The following is a 24,209-nucleotide window of genomic DNA, read 5'->3' as shown; positions in this document are numbered from 1 at the left end:
TTGTGGTTTAAAGAGATGCAACTTTGCAAACCTATGTTCCTTTTAGAAAGAAGAAGCGTTCTCCTGGAAGCCCTACCAAACAGGACATACTTGTTCAGCCTTTTTCTAACTGTAGGGTCATAACCCTAACATTTAATTTCTCTGAGCATTGCACGGGTTGGTGTGAATTTGCTGGGAGTCCACAGATGGGAAGGCTGACTGCAGTCTTGAATGCTTTTCACTTGTGAATAAACTTTTTCACTGTAGAATGATGGATTTCAGATTGTTTAGAAATGGCTTTGTAACCCTTCCCAGATTTACAGGCAGCAGTAACTGTTTCTGTAAGATCATTGCAGACGTCTTTCCTCTTTGGCGTTGTGCTGACACAACTGAATGCTTCACACCAGCAAAATGACAAAACGTCTGCTTTTGTCGATGAGCTCACATTTGCCAACCATTTAATCAAGTTAATGAGATGCTTTTGATTTGCAGCAGCTGACTTCTCTTTACTCTTTTAATTAAGAATTCTTATTTCCAGTGGAAGCAATTTGCATTTTGGCTTAATGTTCACTAAATTCACAGTGTCATACATCATATACTATAGCTCATCTGGTAAAGGACCAATGACTTTTTATTATGTCATAATACATAAACCCTCAAAAGTAAAGAGGGTGTACCTTTGACTGACTACATATCTTTATTTCTCATTATTTAGTATGATGTGGTTCTTTGTTGGGTTTTTAAGTCTTGATTTAAAAAAAACAGGCAGTATCTGGTGTAAAAACAGAACAAAGGTAGGAAAATATAGCATATCAAATTTTAGCAGATCTGCAGGGAAGAATTTGTAGGTCTGAGAGTAAACAGTAGTTTGATGATTTTGTATTTCAAATGTCTTTCAAGAGTCTCCTGTTCATGAAAACCCCTGTTCTTTTTTTGGGGATCAAAGTTTTGCTGCTGTTACTGAATAAATTTGGTGATTTTTCTTCAGGTAGGATTTTAGCCTGAAGCTTGATGTGTTAGATAGAATACTTAATTTAACACTTGCACACTTTACACTGCGTATTGCACATATGTAGGGAGTTTGATTAAATCTCAGTTTTTGCCGTCACACATTGCTTTCCATTTGTATAAACAGCAAAGTTCACTAAAGCTGCATGTTCACAATTATGATATTAGCTGTCATGTTGCTAGCCTATGCTGCATGAGTGAATAAGAAGAGACATTAACATTAATAATGATGAAATAAATAAACACACAAATCAAAAAGCACATTTAAGTTGTAAATATACATTTATTTCACTATTAAAATATCCGCTTCCAAAATAGAATGGTAATAGCACAAACTTCCAGGAAGGCCCTACAAATTATTGGCACAAGGCTTGTTTTCCTACAGTAATTACAATCTTTCTGGCATCTCTTTTCTGGCTTAGTCAAACATCTGCAGTGCTTCAGAAATGTACACTGGTCTAAAGGAGGCTTTTGAGAATAAATACCCGTTTGCTAGTTGTTCTCCTACACAGGGCTTGACCCCCAGGCTGACACTATAGTCTTGTCTGTTGGCAGGTTTTCCTCTTTCTTGGCTTTAGGATAATTTCTTCCTTGGCGTTGTGCGTTTGCCACTGTGACATTGCCCACAGGACGACCGAACATTACTGTGCGTTTTAAGCATTAGCACTCTACACAATGAGAATTGAAGAAATAAAATTTAAAAAAAGAATGAAAAATACACACAAGGGGATTTCATTTCATTTTTAAAAGAAGCAATATATTTGTCTATTGCGGTGTTATGAGGGCATCAAGAGGAAAGAGGCTTTTTGGTTATAAATATAAATTTAGGAATCAGTAAAGACTCATTTTGCATAAGCTCTCAGGCTCAAAAAACTCACACATCTTGGGATGACACAGACATGAAAGACTTGCAGAGCTGGATGTAAAAGCAGAGAAATAAATCACTGCTATGGTGTTCAATTTAGCCGACCCTAGCAGCTTTGTGCTGTCGTGCCCTTTGTTGCTGCATGCTGTTCTACAATTCAGATTGATAAGCAGGTCAGAGTTATGGGCATCATGTCTGCAGAGACTGCGCCAGTGATGTGTGTGTATTTGTGCCAGAGGGTGATTTTTCTGAGTCAATAGGATGTGATGGAGGAAGCTGCATCGTCACACTAAGCCGCTGTGATGCAGAGGCTGGCAGTCTGTCAGAGATTACAGACAGACCAGGAGCAGCACGGTCCTGTGTGCCAGGTCTTGTATGTGCACCTCATGCTCCTCACATTTCCTCCCTTTGCCATGCTGAAACTAGCTTGTCCTTTCTGCTTCCTGCTAAAGGAAGAGCACCATTTCGATAGTAATTCATCTTCATTTTTCACCCTTGTGGCTTTCTGAGGGTAAAATAAAAAGAGACCTGCACATTCTTGTGTAATGCTTCTAAAAAACAGCAAGAGCAAATGTAGAAGCCTTGTAAATATGTTGCAACCACTGTTAAATGTTTGTCCTTTAAAATCAATTATGCTTGCTTTTTCTGCATATAGAAACAGAGATGCAAATCCTTCTAGTGCTCCATTTCACAGTTAGACTGTCGAGCACGGAAAGCCATGGGCCACAGAAATTTAACATCCTTCTGAAACTGGATTGAGAGAGATATGTGTGCTTCGCGGCTTACTACAAGAGAGGTATTTCTGGGTGTCAGGCTGAAGGGGAGGGGAAGGGAAAGGGCAAGAGGGCAGAAAAGGTCACAACAGGGGGAGGGGTTACTACTTGAAGGAAGCACGGACGGTGCGACCCTTGAGTGGCTGGGGTGGGCGGTAGTTGTCCACCATGCAGTCCTGAGCCGCCCCATCGGCAGAGAAGAGCAGGGTGCGGAATTTGGCCATCTGTGAAAAAGGAGACGACGGTCGTAGCGTTAATCATTCCTGCAGTGACTGTCACTCACAAAACACTGGCTTCCCCCTGCTCAGTCACTGAGAGCTTTTCACTGGGGAACTGAGCTTAGCAGTTATGTTATTGTTGACATTTCTTATATGCTTATTTACTTCCTTGCTCCTAGTTACATGACATGAGAAACTTTATAGCATTCCCATGTTTGAAAGTATAAATGTGATGCTACAGCCAGCTGTTGTCCGCTTGGCTTAGCATAGAGCAGAAGCCTGAGGTAACACATACAACACAAATTCCCCATTTGAGCACATGAGATGCTTAAAAATTAAAATGTTTGGTGGGTTTTTCATAAAAGAGGGGTCAATGCTACAGCATCTTGTCTTTGTACTAAGCATATATTAGCTGCTACCTGGTCAAGTCAAGCCAGCAAAAACAAAGAAAGAGCAGTTTTCAGTAATGTCTTTCAAAATAAATATTGACTACCAGAATAAAATATAAATTATGCATGAATATAAATACATCTTTTGCACCCCTTGGTAAAAAGAAGTGATTTTGGCTATTGTGTAAAAGGTTGAATGGTCAGCTTGACTGGTGGAGCCTGGGCTTGCTTGTGCCATTTTCCCAAAGGGCCACATGAGAAACTGGGACAGTTGTGGACGGCTGCACAAATGAGCTTATAAAGTGATTAAACTAATACTGAGCAGAACTGAATTCAGCCTTTTGGTTCAACCCTTCACAACAGTCCCAGTTTCTCAAGTGGTCCCTTGGAAAAATCGATTGCCAATACTTGGTCTAAGCTAAGCTAAAAGCTACAGGCATTAGCTTTCATGCAGTACATATGTGAGAGGGGCATAATCAATCTCAGCTCTTGGCTAAAATATTTTGTATGAACATGAGACTAAAAAAAAAACCAAGTGAGTGGTTACGTCATAGTAACATATGATTGCTTTTGATTTATTAACATAGGATAATGAACACAGTGTGTTTCTTCACTACTAAGACAAACCATTTCATCTGGTGGGTGCACCCTCTTATAATTAGCTGATAAATAAGTTCTGTGTTATTATCTGCAGAACCAGCTATATATAACCCTTCATATGAAGGTTATATCCACACAACTCATATGTTTACCCCTGAGATACATTCTCACCACCGTGAAATAATCACGTGACCACGAAGACTTAACCTTCACATGGACTCAAGGCTCCATTCACTGGGACAAACCAGCCGGGGGGCTGTTAGTTTAGAGGAATGGGTGGTTAAGAGGCAAATACTCATTTCAGTGATAGCATCAGCTGTAATTTTACAAATAAGCATAAATCTAGGTAAGATGTGTTTAGGTAGCTGAAATTACAAACACAACACAGTAATAGTGTTTCACCTACAAAATGTGTTGCATTTGCGGGATGAATATTTCCTGTTGACTGCCCACATGGTGATAACGCTGTGGTAAAGCGCCTAGCATCTGTGTGAACTCTTGTTCTTACTCATTGCCCCAGTTGGCCAAGTGTCTGCTGTATTGCATTTCTGTCTGCTACAGAGGTTTCTTCTTCTTGTTTCACCCCACAGTTAATCTGAACAATTAAGCCCTTTATTTAGATTGTAGTACAAGAGAGGATTTGCAGACAGAGCTATTCTAGACCGTGGGCATAAAGCCAATCCTTCTGCTGTAGCTGAATGGGCTCTGTTTGCAGCAAACATACCTGTGCAGAGCTGGTGCTGATTGGTTCTTTGCAGACAATCCAGGTAACGCTCTCATACAGAGGGGGTGTGGTCAGAGAGCCATCATAAGTCCAGTAGTCTAGGCAACCAGGGAGCAAAGTAGAGGGGTCGAAATTTTCAAAAGAGGTCTGCTTGCCCTTTAAAAAACACAGGGAGAGAAGAACATTGTAAGAAAACTGTCAGGAAACAAATCAAAAAAAAAAAATCTCTTATTTTTACAGAAACACACTTTGGACTTGATGGTGTCAAAGGCATCAAGAAGCTTCTGGAGATTTGGATTTTCACCACCAATCTGAAAAAGAACAAATGATGCACTGCGGTTAAATGTTTATCATGTTTTATTGTAATACTGCATATAATGATACTTTAATCGTTTCTGCTCACCTTCAGGAAAACTCCAACCACAGCGAGTCCATCGGGCTTGCTAGCAGCCTCGCTGAAACTTGTATATTTGGTGTTCCAATGCACCAGATGAAGCTAGAAATAAAATTATATTTACATTAAAAAAAAATCCTTACAGGAAACTTTATTCCTAAACTGTAGATGAAACAATAGTTTAATTATTTCTATTTTTGATAACGTAAAGCAGATGTTGGGAGAATTAAGGCAATAATACTCCAGATGAGGTCCAGTGACCCCAAGAGGTCTGCAAGGAAAGTAGTAAACTAATAATAATCTTGCATTACATCATTAAAAAGTACATCTATACTATTTATTTCTGCGCCAACAAACACGGATACATACAAAAAACATCACGTCACTCTGCCATAAGGGGATTCACTTTTTTCAACAGCCTCCTTCCGCTGCATAGCTTGGTTAATTAGCCAGCTAGCTAGCTAGTGTCCATGGATACTATTTGACCAAACCACCTAAATCATGGATTAACAGGCCTGGAGTCTCTAAATGCCCCCCCCCCGCACGCAATTAAAGTTCTGTTTAGGGAGTGCAATCATATGCTTCTTTGAGGTTAAGCAATGGCTGGGTGAGCAAACAGTAGATAAGGAAAAGGCAACTATTTGTGGCAAAACACATCAAATTGCAACCACACATGCTGCCAAATATGATGGGAAAAGAGGCCAGCTCCCTAATTGCTCATATTTTCCTCCCAGGCGGCCTTTCTTCTTCGATCCTTTTTAATTCAACCAATGAGATTTCTGTTTTAGACAAATTTTAATGGCCTCTAATTTGTCTCTCCCCCCCCCCAGCCCCAATCTCTTTGTTGCTGTACATCAACATTAATCAGCTATCTCGGTATTATCATAATGATCCAGAGATTCCCTACCTCGGCGGGATATTTGGTCCCAGCCACAGTATGTTCAGATCCCTTGCTATCAGAAGCTCCCCAGTGGAAATGAAACTGCTTGAGTCTGTATAACCCTGAGATTGGTCCATCCGTTAAACCTGCAGAAAGAGAGAAAAATGGCAGAATGTGGATAAAAGTGCTTCACTGTTCAGCACTGACATAAAAAGATCTGACCTGCAGGAAAAACACTTCAAAAGCGCTGTATTTGCGAACAAAAGGAAATGGAATAAGATGTGATACACACATGTAGACACTGTGACTGTGACACACTTCCATGGAAGCAGTCTCAGTTCCTGTTGTGTAAACCCAGCTAGAGATATTCAGTTCAAAGTAATGTCCAGGTATTGTAAACACCAGACCTCTTTCCACTGTTGTGTAATGTATCTATTTAAAGAATACAAAGTAGTTCAAACAGCAGCAATTAATCCTGTATATTGTTCTATTTCTGGTGCAACATCATATGGAGCCTCCCAAAACAGGATATTTATTTGGTCTTGAATGATAAAAAAGTAATCTGTGTCTACATGAAAAATGAAGAATTAGTGGAGTATAACATGAATGTGTTACACAGACACCTTTCTTAGAAGTGCCGGGCCTAAAACAGGTACAGTAAGATTCTAAGAAAACATAAGAAACCACTTTGTGTGAGCAGTAGAGATTTTATCCTTGTGATTAAGTTGATTATGCAACCATAGTCTCGATTATCCCCTATCAGAGCTACTAAAGAAAAACAAAAGAAAACACTCATCACTCTGAAATCCTAAGGAATCCTAAACAAAAGTGGAGGACATGTCCTTTTTTATGTTTTGTTTATCTTTTAAAAGTTTTAATATGACCAGAATGGAAACACACATAAAATAAATAAACAAACAAATAATGTTTTACTGAAAGAGAAAGATATTAGCATTAATTTCATAGTAACTGTTTCTGTGCACACATGGGGACATTAATAATTAACAAAGCTCATGTATGAGTAACCTTCCCTTTTTTTGTGCTTTTGACCTCACTGTTAGCAGAGCTGGCGTGGGAAAGGTTTACCAAGGGTTAGATTACCAATTCAATCGCGCTTTGTGCTTGCCTTTTCAACGAGACCTCTGCACCTTAAGCAAATGTATTCATTGTAAAAACGACATATTTCATTTTTCAAAAACAACATAAAATCTGTGCCATCGCTAATGGCGTGGTGTTAAGGAATCTGGGGCGCATCTATATTATAAGCACAGTATTAATGTCTTTCTAGTCTAAAGCTTGAGTCTGTGGCAGCTGTGCAGATGACTGCATTGTATAAATCATCCTCAGGAGCCGGATTTTTATTGTCCGCAAACCTGGATCCAAGAATCTTATAGCTTCTCGGTTACTGTGAGTAATATGAATGAAAGAGAATGTGTTTCTCCGAGAAATCTCAATCAGTACCTGGACGGTTGTAAATTTATTAGTGCGGGTAGTTTTAACACTCACTTGAGCTGTCGGTGTCGTCCGCGAAGGTCACTTGGACGGAGTGCCCGTTGTTGAGAATATCGAGGCAGGTGGACGGGTCGTACTTCAGGGTGAGCGGCTTCAGCCCCGCGTCATATGATGCTTGGCCCGGTACGATGTCAATAGGAGACTGACGGACTCCATCGGCAATAGGGAAATTTTCAACCCATTTCTGAGGTCCTGGAAATTACATAACAATAATAACATTGTATTTAATATCAATCTATAAATATATTCTTTTAAAATTTTAATTATCTGTGTATTTGGGAGCTGAGGGTGTGAGTGCGTCTCCAAATATGCATAGTAGGCTAAATAAATCAATGTAAAAAACCCCCAAAAAATCTCCGCAGTGATCCGTGAATGCAGTCCTTCGTTCATTTAGCAGCCCGCTTGCTGGTAGGACTGGTAATATATATATATATATATATATATATATATATATATATATGTATGTATATATATATATATATATATATATATATATATATATATATATATATAGATAGTGCAATCAGCGGCTCACCATTGTTTGGTTTGTATCCCCAAGACATGGTGACAGTTTGGATGTATGAGCGAGCAGGCAGAGCTGTAATCCCCTAAAGCTAAAGCGACTCGTTCCCCAGTGCAGAGCAGCTAGTGTCCTCCACCTGACAGCTGCAGAGCTTATATAGGGTCCCAGTGTGCGGCGTGTCCGTCCGGCAGCCCGGGAGGAGTTTAGATGCACCGCAACGCTGCAACACGTCGGATCAATGGATCTCTCTCTCTCTCTCTCGCTCTCTCTGTCTTTCTCTCTCTCACTGAATCTGCGGTGGTTTAAACGTTTCATCGGCCAGCAGCTATGAAGCTTTAATAGCCTATCTCTCGAGCGCGACGAGCGCGTGCTCACCTTTCATCTAACGGATTTTACGCGTCTGTCATGTGAGGAAGTGAAGAAGACACGTAGCCCAGTGACACATTCAGACGGACAGTGGACTACAGTCATGACAGTGGAGATATTGCGGCAGTAACGCGCAAACAATCACCAGATATCGATAGAGAGGTAGATGGATTTCGAATAATTACACAAAAAGTTGTCGCAAACACCAGTTAGTACAAATGTCTGCAAACGCACAAAGCAATCGTTAAATCGCGTGTGAAATGGGGGTGGGGGTGTGGAATATGAACTTTAGAGCTTGTCTGGTAAGATTTTCATAAAAAACAAAGTAAAAACTAATAGGTCAATTTGCTGCATGATTTGCATGATGGCTGTCAGTGATGATGGGGGGGGGGGGGTTACGTCTTCCTTCATAATCTTCAATAAACGCTTGCTTTCCCGTTGCAACTCAGAGTACAATGACATAATAAGGTTTTTCAGAAAAAAAAAACCCAACAACAAAAAAACAAAAAACATGCAGGTAATGATAAGCGCTGCGATGGTATTATGGTGCCACCTGCTGTTGCTTCCCAGGCAGCACAGCAACGTGTTACCGGTACAGGGACCTGATCCGTGAAGCTTTAAAACGAACTGATGAGTTTGCTCAGTGGTTGGGGCGACTGGCTTAACCTCTGCTTCACTGATTATCTCGCTCCTTCTGCCTCAGGAGCAAGAAATGATAGGACATATATCTGATATGCACAGTTCATCAAGGCGCAAAACAGGGACTAAAGGCCAGTTTGCTCTATTATTATTTCAGACTATAATACATATAAATATTTAGCCTACAAATCAAAGTCAAATGAGACAGTATTCACCGATAATGAACAGGTGCGTATGAACTGGTCCAAAGGAAAAAACGAAAACGCGACTGTGCAAGAGGACATAATAATAGACTGCACAAACCAAAATAAAAAATGGTCACTGCACAAGAGACGTGAAGAAGGGCGTGCAGGCGGGATGAAGCGGTTGGAGACGAGGGTCAGGGGTGATTTGTGACAGCAGTATAGCACCAAGAGTGAAGGGAAGATTTACAAGATGGTAGTGAGACCTGCTATGATGTATGGTTTGGAGATGGCGGGACTAACAAAAAGACAGGAGGCGGAAATTGAGATGTTAAAAGTTTCATTGGGAATGACCAGAATGGGAAATGAGTACATCAGAGGGACAGATTAGGTAAAAAAAAAAGCAAGGCTGGGATGTTTTTTGTTTTTTTTTAAAATCAGAATACGGATATATTGAAAGATGGAGCTACCAGCAGGAGGAAAAGAGGAAGATCTTAGAGAAGACATGTAGAACATGCAGTGGGTTGGTGTGACGGGGGATGCCGATATTCTGCTGTGGAGTTCCTAAAAGCGAGCAAAAAAGAAGAAATGCATCTCAGGCAAAAACAAGTTATGGTGGTGTGAGTATAAATATATAAGTTTAGTTTCTGTGAATTAGTTATCTAATTCACAGTACAATATAAAGAAATTAAATAATCGTTTATCTCATTTGTCCTAGAAAGAAAGTCAGCTACTCTCTCGAAACAGGTGACAGGGGCGTTAACGTTACGTTTCTGTCGCAGGCAAATGACGTCACCAAGAAGGCACGGTGGTGTTTTCAAGTAGCACGAGGATTTTAACGCCACTCTTCGAAGAAGTTCGGTAAGTGGCGTATAAACATCTTACAGCCGTACACTTACGAACTGTTATACCAACATAAATAACCTCAAATAAGTCGCTTAGTTTCATCGTCGTTATGTGTACTATAACACAGGCTAACATGTGAGGCACTCAGCTAACTAGCTGGTTACCGCACTGGATTTCAGTTTGCCTGAAATATTATTACATGTCGTTAAAGACCGTAATACATATTATTATTATTGTTATTATTATATTTCTGATGGTATTCTACTTGGCTGTTTGTCTTAACTCTTTTCTATGCACTGCTGTATGTGTATCAGGTATTTACAATGTCTCCCTCTCACGTTGTCTATTTGCTGTCCTTCCGTGTAAATGCAACACACTGATGATAAATTTTAGTCTTTAAGCTTTACCGTTTCTTTGGAAATTCCTATAACGTTACCACAGGTCACAGACTAGTGCACTCCCAGTGCCAGTCCCGAGCCCAGCTAAATGGAAGCGTTTTTATGTTCCTGAGCAAGATCTTTGTTTTTTCCCTGGCTGGTCTCAAACGTGCTAGTTTGTGCCCATGTACACAAGATAAAGATTTTGCAGTTCCATATTTCCACCAGAGACCCAGATAATAGGTTGATTAAAGTCATTCCGGCATCTGACTTGGATACCTCCTGGATGCCTCCTAGGCGAGATGTTTTGGACATGGGGGAGACCCAGGACTCACTGTGGAGGCTGTAGCTGTCACCTGGCTTGGGAGGGACTAGGTGTCCCCCTAGAATGAGCTGGAAGAGGTGGCTTGGGCTTCTCTGCTTAGATTGCTGCCCCCGTGACTCAAACTCAGATAAGCTGTATATCCAGAAGTGCAGGCAATAAAAAGGATGAGGTTGGAGCGACTGGGTAATGTAGTGGTTAGCTCTGTAGCCTCACAGCATAAAGCTGGTTCCCCTCTCCTTAGCATGTGCCTGCAGGTTTACTTCAGGTATTCTGGCTGCCTCCCAGAGTCTGAATATATGAAGAGATGGTTTGAGCAGGTGATACAAATGCTGAAATGCTACTGTGGGGGCCCATGCTCAAGTCGATACCACCGCCTTACTCTACTGTCCTGTCAAAAATGAAGGCTAAATATGCTACCAGAAAAGTAAAACAAAAAACAACAAATAAATAAAACACATATAATATCAGCAAAGGCCTTTAGCTACAGATATGCTTGTTTTTTTTCACCCAGCTCTTCAGCCACATTATGACTCCTTATCCACTTTGATTCCATTTTTCACCAGACCATGAAATCTGCATGTACAGACTCACCAGTTAAATTGGGTGAAATCATTGTCCCCAAATAAGGTTAAAATAAAAAAATGTAAATGACAAAGCAATATATTTTCCCCCCTGGAGGTTATACTTTTGCTGTTGTCTTTACCTTTTGCAGATTTCAGTTGTGCTGTGTTTATTGCTTATTATGCCTCTTGTAGAATCTGCAGTTGTGTGTGTCACCTTCACTGGGCAGGAAGAATTTGTGAATTTATGTAGTTTATAAATCAAACTCCAACATCAGCCCTCTGTGTACTGAGAGGGCTTTTTTTGTTTTTTGAGCAGGTTGTGCAGGAAAATGTTAATATAAAAAGTTATAACACTATAAAACTTGACTGAATTAGTGCGTTTTCATTTGACTTACAGCATTTTCTGATATCATCTACACCTTTTTGACCACTGTTTTAAGGCCCATGGCCATAACTGAGCTTTTTGGGGTAAAAAGAGGTGTTGATAATCAGGTGGCTTTCCAGGCACGTCTAGAATCAGGAGCAATCTATGAATCTGTGAGTGTGTGATCAGCGCAGAGACTGCCAGACAAACACAGGGAATCACTGGAGGAAGAACATGATAGAGAAAGTAAATAATTTCCACAAATGCATCCATGCTGATTGCCGTTCTTTCCACAGGTGAAATGGCAAAGAATAAACAAAAGGGGAAAAAACAGAAGAACGTCTTTCAAGTGGCAAACAAGCACTTGAAGAACAAGACCAAAGTGAAACCCGTCACAACAACACTCAAACATGTAAGATCTCTTTCATCTCTTACTCCCGGTTTTGTTTTTTTTTGGCTTATTGGGTTTTGTTTTTGTACATGTATTATGTATCCTCCCTTGTTCGTGGTGTTTGTTGCATCTGCTCTAACATGATTGCGGTATCACAGATCAATACAGTGAAAAAGGAGAAAGTGGAGAGTCTAAATCAAATCTTCACAGAAGTCCAGAGGGATGTTAAGAGCATTTCAAAGTCAGTCGCTCCTGAACCAAAGAAACAAATACAGGTAAAGGAGGAAATCATGGACTTTTAACATTCTTTTACCTGTGTTTTTAAAACAATTCTATTGCTATCAACATATATACTTTTAAATTTCTTAGGTTGTCAGAGAGCCACCAAAGGAATCTGTAAATATCGACAATGCCGCTCAACTCTTCTCTCAGCTATAATGGTATAAAAATAAGTGATTACCACGAACAAAGATGATGGACTGAATATGCTCTCACAGCATTTTGTCATTTCTCTTCGAAATGAGGACTACAGATGAGCTGCCAAGAACCTGCTGCATTGATATGGGAGTGAAATCTCATGTGCAACTCAAGGTTTTTGCATATTATGTGCACAAAGAAATCAAATCCAATTACAGAGTTGAACACTGTCAATTGTAACGTTCTTTCAGATTATGCACCTTTGTGTATTTTATTAATATCTTTTAGACTTATACACGTTGTCATTATTGATTCTCAGAAAATGCTTACGTTAGAGCAGATTCAAACTGTAATGTTATATATGGCACGAACAATAAGTTAAATGAAACAAAATAAAGTGTTGATATGTCAGATGACTCATCTTTTCATTAACCGATTCTCTTTAAAACTCTTTGTGTACCTTGTAGTCATTTTTCAATAAACTTTTCAAAAGAATTCTCCCAACTACACGAATTTCATCCTGCCCTCTTTGATTTTTGTTTTTCTTTGTAGTTCAAGGTTTCACCCCCCTTTGACATGTTTTGGTGTCTCATTTAGAACAAATGAAGACACAGAGGAGATCACTGTGACTTCTATTTGTGAAGATGGAAATGCTCGCCTCTGAGTTTCGGTACGAGTGGTTCTTATATAAAATGTGACCTGCCAAATTTAGTGCTCCAGTGCGAGTAAGGCCTATGCGTTTTTATTCGTTTAGAATGACCTAACAATAAGAATATTTGTGCTTTTGCTGCCCTTGAAAAACATTTTTATATCTTATATCGAATTAGATGAAAAACTGAAAAAACCAATTCGAAAGTTTTATTTTATCTCACGTTGGAAGGTGAGAGTGATGTACATTATCAAAACTTGCATTCCCTATAGTCCTTTAGTTTTAATTTTCAAACTTTTAAGAAATACAGTACTGTGGAAGAATCTGGAGACTTTTCTGATTATTTCTTGATGTTTTGGTTCTAGGCAGCCAGATTTTCTTGTAACTGTTTGTAAAATGGTCTTGAGCAGTACTCCAGGGTTTCTGAACGTCTTTCAGAGTTTTTGCTTTGGAGCTTGGACCTCACCATCATTGAAGCAGTCTGGGATCATCTTGACAGAACAGAACAAAAGGCAGCCAACATTCAAAGAATTTTGGATTGTCCTTCAAAAATCCCAAAGAACTATTCCTGAAGATTACTTCAAGAAATTACAGAAAAGCTTGCCTTAAAAGAGTTCAGGCTGTGTTGGAGAATAAAGGTTACCAAACCAAATATTAACTTTTAAGTTTGTTTGAACTACAAACTCAATTTCCTCCCTTATATACTGTATTCCCATGTGTGCTTGCAGGTATTTCAGTAACTTCTAACTCCTACCAGTACTTGATTAAATTTATATTAGCATGACAACTTGTTGACTTCTATTGATTTGACTTTCATATGGACCAAACTATACTTATAAAAATGAACTGGTAGCATTACGTATGCTTTTGATATATTAAAACCATCCATCCATCCATCCATCCATCCAAGCCAGTTATAGTGCCATTAGAATTTATAACCTAATATTACTGAGTGGAAATTATTGCTCAACTTCTGGAAACCCATAGTGGTTCTGATGCTGTGTTGGCACCAGCACCAGATATTGTTAGGTGGAAAAACATGAAATTGATTCTAGATTAGGAACTGGCAGAACATCGGTGGTAAAGAGGTATTACTGGCAACCTAGGTACACACCTGGAGAGAATCAGTTAGCTGCAATTGCAATCTCATTGCTACATGCCACTAAGGCAAACACACCGGTCCGTTACTTATTTTCCAAACGTTCTGCAGTGAAAGAATACAGTGATATTTTTGTCAAGTCGTATCAAGCTGGGTTTTGCTGTTTCTGTGGACTGCATTATGTTGTTTGGCGCCTGTGCGATTTCATCAGCTAATAATGTACAAACTCTATTTGTTGGCCTCACACCGTCATTTCTATCAGAAGGGCAGCTGAAAATGAATTATAGATTTTTTGCCTCCACCTGCAAGCAGAGAGCCGTTATCAGTATTCTGCTGCTGCATCCCGCTGTAGCAACTTGACATCAGAGGTCACGGGTGTACGAGCACCAAGCTGATTGCTTGTCTCGGTGGCAACCTCTGACTGAGTTAGTTGGTCAATAAATTTGGGGTGAGGTAAGAGCACAAGTGAGGCTGGTAAACAAATCTGCACTTGGCTGTGTTGACATAAATAACCTGGCAGATTAGATTTTCAAGGTGAAGATGACATGATAGAAATACTGGCCTGAGTGATGGCTTTCACTACCTATGATGAAGTTGGGTAGCTCCCAGCCATCTCAGCTGATGGCAGGAGATGGCTGCCCCTCCACGAGCCTGGTTCTGCCAAAGGTTTCTTCCTATTAAAAAGGAGTTTTTTCTTCCCACTGTCACCAAGTCCTTGCCCAAAGAAGGTTGTGTGATTGTTGTTTTGTCATTGTAATATTGTAGGGGCTTTATAAAGTGCCTTGAGTGCCTTGACTGCTTTTGTGATTTGATTTAAAAAACAAAATGAATAAAATAGAATTGAGTTGAAATGAATAGATAAGAGTGGAAGTATTTGGAAAAGGTTGCAATGAGATTTTTGGCCACATGGGGGCAACAGAAAGAAGCTCTAAATACTGACCTCACTTCTTGAGTTGATATGGCAAGGTTTTGAACAATGACTTGTTCTTGTTTTCACATGGAAATGACAATAACCTTACAATTTACTGGTTTTAATTCTTGTTTTGGTCTCTACTGGGTAAAATATGTCTTTTTTAGCAACTTCAGTCTTCACTGTTTTCATAGCTAGTTGTTTGATATGATATAGGCCTCTGATCAATACAGCTACCTCCCTAAAAGCAAGACTGGTCACAGTGAACGAATTGGCACCATGATTGACCCCTTTCATATTATGCTAATTATTTTGATCCACTTTCTATCTAGAAGTATCGATTAAGGTCAGCTTTAAAGAATTATATTTGTAAAACTGAGTAGGAGCAGGAAGTCTTCTCCCTTTTTTCTTCAACTGAATTAAAGTGACAGCAAAATCTGGGGAAAAGCTTAACAAGTAGGACACATTTGCTCTGAAATCCATTCACTTGATGCCTTTTGGGGGAAAACATTTATTCCTAATACAGAGGAAAAGGTTTTCAGGTGGAAATGATTGGCGAGGGGAGCATAGCAGATGCAGTGTTAAAGTGTTAGCCTGCGAGCAGGTGCTTCCCACTGTGATCCAGATGGCTGCACCAGAGCACAGGCAGTGGGGTTTGCGCCGCTACACACCCTGGGGACAGAGATCATAGCAGCGCACACATACGTACACTCATTGGATTTTTTTTTTTAATTTATATGCACTGGTGGGGGGTAGCTGGATCTGTGGGTGAGAGGACCAGAGCTCTGTTTGTCATGGCACAGTGTGTTGTTAGTCACGTTTAGTGCTGCTAGTCATGCAAAAAGTCCTGCAGAGTTCTGCTCTTGCTTGAAAACTTATTCCTTTGATGTAACTTTAAAACTTTAAAACCATCTATTTATGTAAGACCTCGTCTCCGTCTGTCTCGGTGAACCCTGTGAAAGACAGTGCTAATGATGGTATGTGTTAAAGTTAAAATTAAACAAGCTTTTGCTTTTCTTGAGGTACTCCTATTGTGCCATTAAAGAAAGAGCACCCGGAGACGTTTGATTGAAGCTGATTAGTCAGTTGCTTAATTGAATGTAATCAAAAGGGACGTTTTAGACAACCACCAGAGTTGGAGATGTCCACAAGATGGTGCTCTGGATGGGCTTATCATTATGCACAGTGACAAGCGGGGAAGTGGATCTGTAGGTGTGTGTGTGTGTGTGAGAGAGAGGAGAGTCGGGGACACAGAGATCGAGAAAGAGAAAAAGAGAAGTGTTGGGCTCGCTGAATGCCAATAAGAAGCTGAAGGCCTATTTGCAGTATGTCATTCCCAGCACACAGCTGGGTTTTTCACTCTGACAGGACTAGCAGCAAAAGGTTACAGCACCTGGACTTCTCCCTGTGAGAAAAATAAGAATCATCGTGTTTGTCTGTTCAAGAGAGAGACAGACTCGGTGTGTGTGTCTGTGTTCTCTGCTTGTGTTTGCCTATGCAGATTTGCTTTTCACAGCCATTTTCGGATCGCAGCGGTTGCCACAACCCAGGCATCAGTCTTCCAAAGCCATGATGGTGGATACACTTTGCTTTTAATTTCTTTCTAATTCCACTTTTAAAAAGAATAAATGCATCAAGGATGTGCTGCACATTGTAAGCTCTGATGGCCATATGAAATATGCTTTTAAAATAATTGGACTGATTCGGTCTCTTTAAAGAGAACACAGCGAGCTATTTAAAGCAAAGCAATCAACTCTGAAATATGAAACAGGAACAATTATGTTACTCGAAAGGTCAAAATGCCAGTCAAATTAAAACATTAGTCACGATAAAATTATAAAAATATATATCTGACACGTCTATTAGGCCAATGTAATGAGCCACACTTTTTCTAAAATGTATATTTACCCAAGAAATTTCCATTAATGAAGAGCAGTTTGTCATTGACTACCCTTCAGAAACTAATCCCTTTACTCGGTTGTTTGAATCTCCCTTTAATGTCTTTAACGGCATTTTGCCAGCAAGTTCGACAGCCAAGATTCACATAATGATTAAAGTTTGCTATTCAGACCAGGGCAGAGCAATGTCTCTACTGTGTCCTCACAGTAACTAAATATTCCCATCATGCACTCGTGCTTGCAGACTTATCTCATGTGAATCTGTATATTTTGCCTCGTTTTTCAGTGTTGAAGTCAGGGATTTGGGGCTGCTGCTGTGCCCTCAGTGTGATTTGCTGTTTGATCGAGAGTCTGTGCCTCCAAAGGAAAGATTAAACCCATGCCGCAGATACACCACTACCATCACTGACAGATATGATAAAGATAGAGCCGGTACTGTGATTTCATTCATGTTGGATCTTTCATTAATCAATAAAGAGAAGAGAAGGAAAGATACGTTTGATTAATGGACAAATGCCTTTGCCGTGTTTTAACTTGAGTATCCGACTAACATTGTCTTGGGGATGCTGAATTTAGCTTGTATTCGATTTCTTCAAGGACCGAAGAAGGCTTTGCAAAAACTTCATGGAACAGTTGTGATTTAAGTTCCTCGTGTTTTCCGTATCGCCTTGGGTATATTTGAAGTCTTTATTAAAAGGATTTCTCACTGTGTTAATCAAAGTATAAAGTATTAGCTGTGACTAAATTAATGGTCTTAATTTTCTTTTAGGAAAGTCCATTTAGCCTGCTGTTTTGTACCACCTCCTTAAAACTTAGACACAGAAATAAATTGGCATTCTGGAGTTCCTTCTGTAGAAATATATATAAAGAACAAAGCCTTTGCATCAAGGTCAGGGAAGAAAGGGAATTTTTAACACTATACAGATCCAAGCCCACTTCCTGACAGGTCATTGCCTTTATAAAACAAGAGAAAAAGTTCATAGATGGAAGATGTACTGTTTTATGTATGCTGATGATGATTTGGACTGGTTATATGTTAGCAATCTCTAGTTTTGATTGTTGTGCAGATTTGAAGAATCAATTTATGAAAATCATCCATCAATTTTCTTAGCTGCTTATTGATCTTAAGCTGTTAGGTTACCATGTACGGTTGATTTAGGATTAGCAATTAAGCTAATGAGCATGTATTTGGACTGTGGGGAAAAAGCTGGAACAACCCACGCATGCACAGGGAAAGCATGCAAACTCCATGTAGAGTCTGCAGCCACCGGATTAAAACCTTCTTGATGTTCCAGTTCTAACCCTTAAATCATTGAGCTAACGTCAATTAAATTATTCTCTTTAATTCCTGCCACACGGTTTAAACATTTAAATGGCTACATTTCAAGCAAATTATTATTTCTGATAGCCAATTCTGTCTGAATCTTTTTATTATATATGAAGCACATTGATGATTGTTGTACTACCTGGTCATTAACAGATCGAACAATAATCAATACAACAGAATCACTTTTGAAGACAGCCATATTTTGATTAAAAACACCTTTAGAGATCTGAGATTTGTAAACATGGTATTTTTGTTTTATATATAGGGTTGCCCTGCCAACGGACTGTCAGTGGGATTGGTACTGGCACCATCACTAAAAGAAATTGTGACATTCGTCACAGGTGAAACTACTTTTGAACAAATTGTGCTGTGACTAAAGGGAAATAAATATTGGAATAACTTCTCATTTCTTTTAAGGCAAAGGAAATAGAGTTATTGTGGTAAATCCTCTGTATACATCATTGTAATTGTATTTTATTATGTGTCCTGTGTATATACTCTCAGTTGTGCTTTGTATAATTTTATGTTACCTATTCGAATGGAAAAGAAATAGTAAAAACTTATAAAAGACTTGCATAAGATGTGGCCTACTTCATATAGTGAATCATATACTGTAAGACTCATGTGATTTACTCATGAAAGTGTCACTTTCTCATTACATATATTGTTTTAGTAAGTATCCAAAACATACAAGTTTCATTTATATAATTTTTCAAGGGATCTTATATCTGTTTTCACTCTTGTATGCTTTTCATACAAGTTTCACACAAGACAGATACAAACTTTAAAAGATTTATATATATCTTTTCCATATGGGTGACTTTCGCTAGAATCTGGCTATTTGCATCATATATTATAGTCTCATATCCATTAATATTGACTGGCCCTGATAAATAAACAAATAGGATTAAAAAAAAAAAAGATTAATTTTATGAGAAAAGTGATGTAGCAGTGGGAGAGCATTAATTGTAATTGTTAATTGTAGCAATGACAGGGAACAAATTATAATTATTATTATTATTTTATCATTTTTATGCGGACAGGGTCTCACTCTGCATCCCACATTTATGTTCTGGTCAGATAGTCCCATTCCAGAAGCTGCGAAGTTATTCAGAATGTGAGGATAACAGATAGATCCATTGATGGTTTAATTGCAACCCAATACCAAACTGGAAATGAAGTGGGGGTTTTTAATAGGAAAATGCAGTACATGAATTTGCACCCTTAAGCAAAACTTCATTCAGATAAATGTTTACCTTCAGCTCTTGTTTTTTATTTTGTGTGTGTCAAGAGTACTTTTGAACCAAAAAGTTTCATTGACTTTCTGGGCAGTTTTGTTCAAATGACTTTTCCAAAATACAAACAAAGTGTGATTATCAAAGAGCATTTAAATACACAATAAAACCCAAGGTTGTTTTTTTTTTTCCAGAGAGAGGTTTAAATCCAGAAAAACATCCCAAAATTGGATCAGTACAGCTGAAAGACTCCAAGGCCAAAATATGCAACCTTTGATTCTCAGTTGTGAGCCATTTGGGAGAATTTTGAAATGGAGAAACAAAGTTTTGCTGGAGTAAGCTTTTAAATTTTAAAAAACTGCATAAATTACTCCTAAATTGATAAAACTCTTAAATTTGGCCTGTCCAAAGTTTGGGCGTGTCCACAAAAAGCTTATAGGGTGCAAAGCCTTGGTTCTTAGCCAAGTCAACTCCATGCCACAAACTGTATCTCGATCACAACCAAATGGCAAAAACAAACAAGCCCAGACTTCTGCAGTTCTATTTTCCATCTGCAACAAACCACCAGAGCGTCAAGCGACTGCAAGCTGTTTGGCTCATAGGGAATGAAATAGGCTTTACACTTGAGAGAACACAGCGCACTGAGTTGCTTTTTTTAATAGGATCCCAGGCACGTTGCTCAAGTCACCAGTGAGGTCCCACCTGCAGGTACTGTGGGCCGGTCTGTGTCTGAGGGACAGGAAAGGAAGGAGAGAGGAGTACGGCTCAGAGGAGATCTGGAAAAATGAATGCAAGCTTTTCTTGTCAGGAGAGGGGAGAGAGCTTTCTGGTACACCTGTCAGACGCATGAGCAAAGTACATCTGTTCATCCCCTCCTCCTTCGTCAGATGTCACAGTCTAAAAACAGGGCTTTCTGAAAACACAGCACACTTATTTCTGCCAGCCTCTGTCACACTGTCTCTTTGTTTTTTCACACAAATATGAGCGCACACACACATACATACACAGACAAAGAGGAAGAGATGCAAATGGGTTTAGAGCAGAAATGCCACAATGCAAACACAGCCTGTAAAATACAACACCAGCATTATAGATTTTAGCTATCGCTGTCCAAATCCCTCCCTTATCCCTCTCAGCTGCTGTTCTGAGGGATATATATATATATATATATATATATATATATATATATATATATATATATATATATATATATATATATATATATATATATATATATATATATATATATGGTATGCTAGTGAAATCAGAGGGTGTAGCTGCAAAACAACACCAATGCTTTGGAGTTGCATCAAGAACGGCAACGGATATAAAAAATCTGTTAGATCAAACATGCGGAGCTACCTGCTGTGGCGACACCTTGTGAATAAGTGAGCAACCGAAAGTCAATTTTATTCTGAAATGTAACTAAAGAACACTGAAATTTGCAATGGCCAGATCAATGGAACAGCCAATGGGATATAAAGTATTGTAATCTGCATAAAAATGCAAAGATGATATTTACTTTTATTGGGGAATTAAAAGAGGTCCAAGAATGGATCCCTGAGGAACACCTGCACTGATGGCAAAGAGACTTGACCTGAAAGCTTTAGAGAGTCCTGTCTAAATTCTATTTGCTACATTGTGCAAAGTGTAAAGTGATATTCAGAATTACTAAGGGCTTTTATAATATTGAAGACAAATTTCTGCTGATGTTGCGCTGATACATGATCTAAATCCTGACTGCTCTGACTGTAAAATGTTATTTGACTCAAGACACAGCGTCAGTGGAACGTTTACTAGGCACTTTAAGGTTTTTGCAAGACAATTTTGAGTTGGGATGGTAATTATTTAATTCACCTGGGTGACCAGCTTTATGCTGTGGGAGAACCTGTGCAGCCTTCCAGATTTTTGAAATTTTACCTGAAGCAAGCTATAAATTAAAAATATGAGCTGCAGAAGCAACGATTAGATCAGCACTCAGGAATAGGAGGGAGGAATCTAAATTGTCTTCACCCTCAGATTTGTTTGGGTTTAAAATGTCCAATTTACTGTTTACTGTAAACCTCTCTACAGCTTATTAGTGTAAAAAGAGAATTTGTTGTCAGAGTTTGAAATACAGTACTTGGTTGAGAATATAGAAGTTAAGGGTACATACAGAATTATATATCCAATTTATAGTCCCATTTACAACTGGTGAAAAACAGTGTTGTTTTGTGTAATTGGATCCTTTTACCAGTTTTCCTCTTGATGCTCTTTGAAATGTGCTGAGTCGCAGTCCCCCAGTTTGTCCTTATGAGTGTGTGTGATAAATAGTACACATAATATGTAAATGTGGGTTATAGTATAAAAGCTGCTTTTGGAGGTCTATAAGACAAGAAAATCACTGGAAAAATACCAGTTCATTTTCTGTTTCACTATGTGAATACAGGCAGAGCCCTCATTTAATTAAAATGATTGCATTCATTATTGATTAAATATTGACGGATGAAATGGGGGAGGAGTCTCTGTGGACTATGATATTTGCAGATAACACTGAACTGTGGTGAGAGTAGTAGTAGCAGGTCTAAGAGAGCCTGGAACGGTGGAGGTATGCACTATAGAGAAAACGAATGAAAGTCAGTGGAAGCAACACCGATTATGTGGGGTTTTTTTGGGGGGGTTTTTTTTGTGTCCCGTTTGGATCTTTAGCCATCAGAATTGTTGTCTTAAGGCCAAGAAAGATGCCAAGCGGATTTATTTTACCAAGTGGATCATCATGGCCTTGCCATATTGGTCCATTTGATTGACCTTTATTATAATTATGAATTTATTTTATTTTCAGTTGCTACAAACGGGACAGACATGACTGGGGGATAGGACAGGGAGAAAGAATGAAAGAAAGAGAGGGAGAGAAAGAAAACCAAAGGGGAGAAGAGACGGTGAGAAGGGGGGGAAGAAAGAAAAAAAAAAAACAAAACAAAAAAAAACAAAACTCCTGGGTCACCTGTATGGAGAAAAAAAACAGAAGAGAAAGCAAACAACAAAGAGCAACATAATAAAAAAAACGGCACCATCACAATAAACTAGCTAGCAGTAGATATCAGTAGATACTAAATAATAAACGATATTGTGCAGCACGCAAGATAGACAGCGCACAATGTGCTTTGAGGCAGCAGCCAAGAAAGCTGTAGTCCGCGTCTGTGAATACCCGTGTGTACACCTGTGTGCATACCTGTGTGGATCAGCATGCTTGCATTCCAAAGGTTTCTCCATGTAACGATCTGCTAGGGAGTGTGGGGAGCCACAGCCCCGTCCTCCAGGGTATGAAGCAGGTATGGAGGAGATCAAAACTCCAGACATCCAGAGGCCCCCAGAACACAAGAGACCAAGGAAACAGATTATGTGTTTGACTGAGTGGAAGACAGGTGGAAAGGTGAAGAGTAGGCGAGGAGCACAAGTAGTAAACCATTTAAAGCAATAGATAGTAGAAAAGAGAGATAAAGAAGACATTGACGGCAGGGTGGGGTGGGTGGAGACAGGTGTGACAGAAGAATAGCAGCAAGAGTGAAAGGAAGGGTTTACAAGGTGGTACTGAGATGTGCTGTGTAAGGTTTAGAAAGGGTGACACTGACAAAAAGATGTGTTCAGTGGGAGTAACCAGGATGGATAAGATTAGAAATGAATATATCAGATGCACAGCACAGGTTTAGTGGTTTGGAGTCAAAGTTAGAAAAGCAAGGCTGATGGTTTGAACATGTGCAGAGGAGAGATAGTGGCTATATTAGGCATAGGATGCTGAATATGTCATTGTCAGTCCAGAGGAACACCTTAGAGGAGGGTCATGGATGTAGTAAAGAAGGACATGCAGAGGGTGTAACAGAAGAGGATGCTAGAGGAACCTGTAGCATCTTCTTCTGAGAGAAGAAGATGAGCATTTAACTTAAAAGATCTTAAATTATACTGATTTATTAAAGCTCTACTTTTTGCCTACATGTACAGAATAGTCCACAAGGACTTCAGTGACTAGTAATGTTTAAGTTAAAATTCGGCGTTAAGGTTTAGCTTTTAGCAGGTCACCATGTCTGAGCCTTGTGTAGCAATTAAGGACTCCCAGTAAGTGTTTATGTTCTCAGTTGTTAATAAAACTGGTGTTCCTCCAACTGTATTGTGTATGGGGCACAAAAACTGAGATCTCTGAGAACTCTTATCATATAACGCAACTGTTTTCTAAAAATGCTTTAAACTTGTTTTTTAATGTAAGCCACTCAAAGCAGCAATTTTATTCTACGGCTAAATTAAGGCTGTAAAAATTTATTTAGAATTAAACTGCTTTACCACACACTCAAAATAAAGAGGTTATTGTAACTTTAGTTGCACAATTTTTGCACCAATTCATCACATTTCATAGTTCAGTGGTTTTACTTTGTAGTTTTTAAAAGCTTAACTTCATTTGTATGCGTCTAAAGGGTGCTACAAATGTACAAGCAGCTTTCACCTATAGTTTCGAGAGCAAAATGTTCATGGTCCTTCAGCATTGCTTTTGAAATTCTCAAAAAAATAAAAAAATAAATCTCGTTTGGAGTTTGAAATTTTTAATTTAAGCGCCCTGAAAACACACAAGGTCACACAGTCTTCAAACAAAAAAATAAACAGTTTTTAGGATGTCTGCAGCTCTGTGCTTGTCCTTGCCTCGTGTTGCCTCAGTTGTGAGCCAAATCTGGCTAAACCGCTGCCGCATCATCGGTTTTAATCAGCTAATAAAATGACCCCCCACCCC

The 24,209-nt window shown here is 39.1% G+C and overlaps 2 protein-coding genes across 2 annotated transcripts; one reads left to right on the top strand and one right to left on the bottom strand.

The window, feature by feature from the left end:
- Window positions 1-1,250: 1,250 nt before the first annotated feature.
- Window positions 1,251-8,081, bottom strand: LOC101475553 (carbonic anhydrase 1). Its single transcript, XM_004551904.5, has 7 exons — window positions 7,878-8,081; window positions 7,337-7,534; window positions 5,858-5,976; window positions 4,960-5,052; window positions 4,805-4,867; window positions 4,557-4,712; window positions 1,251-2,849 (listed from the first exon to the last, which is right to left on the bottom strand). Exons 1-7 carry the CDS (start codon window positions 7,903-7,905, stop codon window positions 2,730-2,732), a joined length of 777 nt encoding a protein of 258 aa, XP_004551961.1. The 5' UTR covers window positions 7,906-8,081; the 3' UTR covers window positions 1,251-2,729.
- An 833-nt stretch (window positions 8,082-8,914) lies between these two features.
- rbis (ribosomal biogenesis factor) lies at window positions 8,915-12,746 on the top strand. The gene is made up of 5 exons (XM_076888264.1): window positions 8,915-9,672; window positions 9,771-9,913; window positions 11,824-11,939; window positions 12,077-12,193; window positions 12,288-12,746. Exons 3-5 carry the CDS (start codon window positions 11,829-11,831, stop codon window positions 12,354-12,356), a joined length of 297 nt encoding a protein of 98 aa, XP_076744379.1. The 5' UTR covers window positions 8,915-9,672; window positions 9,771-9,913; window positions 11,824-11,828; the 3' UTR covers window positions 12,357-12,746.
- The last annotated feature ends 11,463 nt before the right edge of the window (window positions 12,747-24,209 follow it).

This window comes from Maylandia zebra, linkage group LG9 (genome assembly GCF_041146795.1).
Source record: "Maylandia zebra isolate NMK-2024a linkage group LG9, Mzebra_GT3a, whole genome shotgun sequence".
Classification (NCBI taxonomy): domain Eukaryota; kingdom Metazoa; phylum Chordata; class Actinopteri; order Cichliformes; family Cichlidae; genus Maylandia; species Maylandia zebra.
This window is presented reverse-complemented; position numbering and strand designations above follow the sequence as displayed.

Bases quoted from the DNA above. Each gene is read 5' to 3' on its own strand.
- LOC101475553 (XM_004551904.5), bottom strand. From the start codon at position 7,905: ATGTCTTGGGGATACAAACCAAACAATG. The intron at 5,053-5,857 runs GTAGGGAATCTC...TTTTATTTCTAG, and splicing joins GGACCAAATATCCCGCCGAG to CTTCATCTGGTGCATTGGAA. The intron at 4,868-4,959 runs GTGAGCAGAAAC...GTTCTTTTTCAG, and splicing joins TGGTTGGAGTTTTCCTGAAG to ATTGGTGGTGAAAATCCAAA.
- rbis (XM_076888264.1), top strand. From the start codon at position 11,829: ATGGCAAAGAATAAACAAAAGGGGAAAAAACAGAAGAACGTCTTTCAA. The intron at 11,940-12,076 runs GTAAGATCTCTT...GCGGTATCACAG, and splicing joins TCACAACAACACTCAAACAT to ATCAATACAGTGAAAAAGGA. The intron at 12,194-12,287 runs GTAAAGGAGGAA...TAAATTTCTTAG, and splicing joins AACCAAAGAAACAAATACAG to GTTGTCAGAGAGCCACCAAA.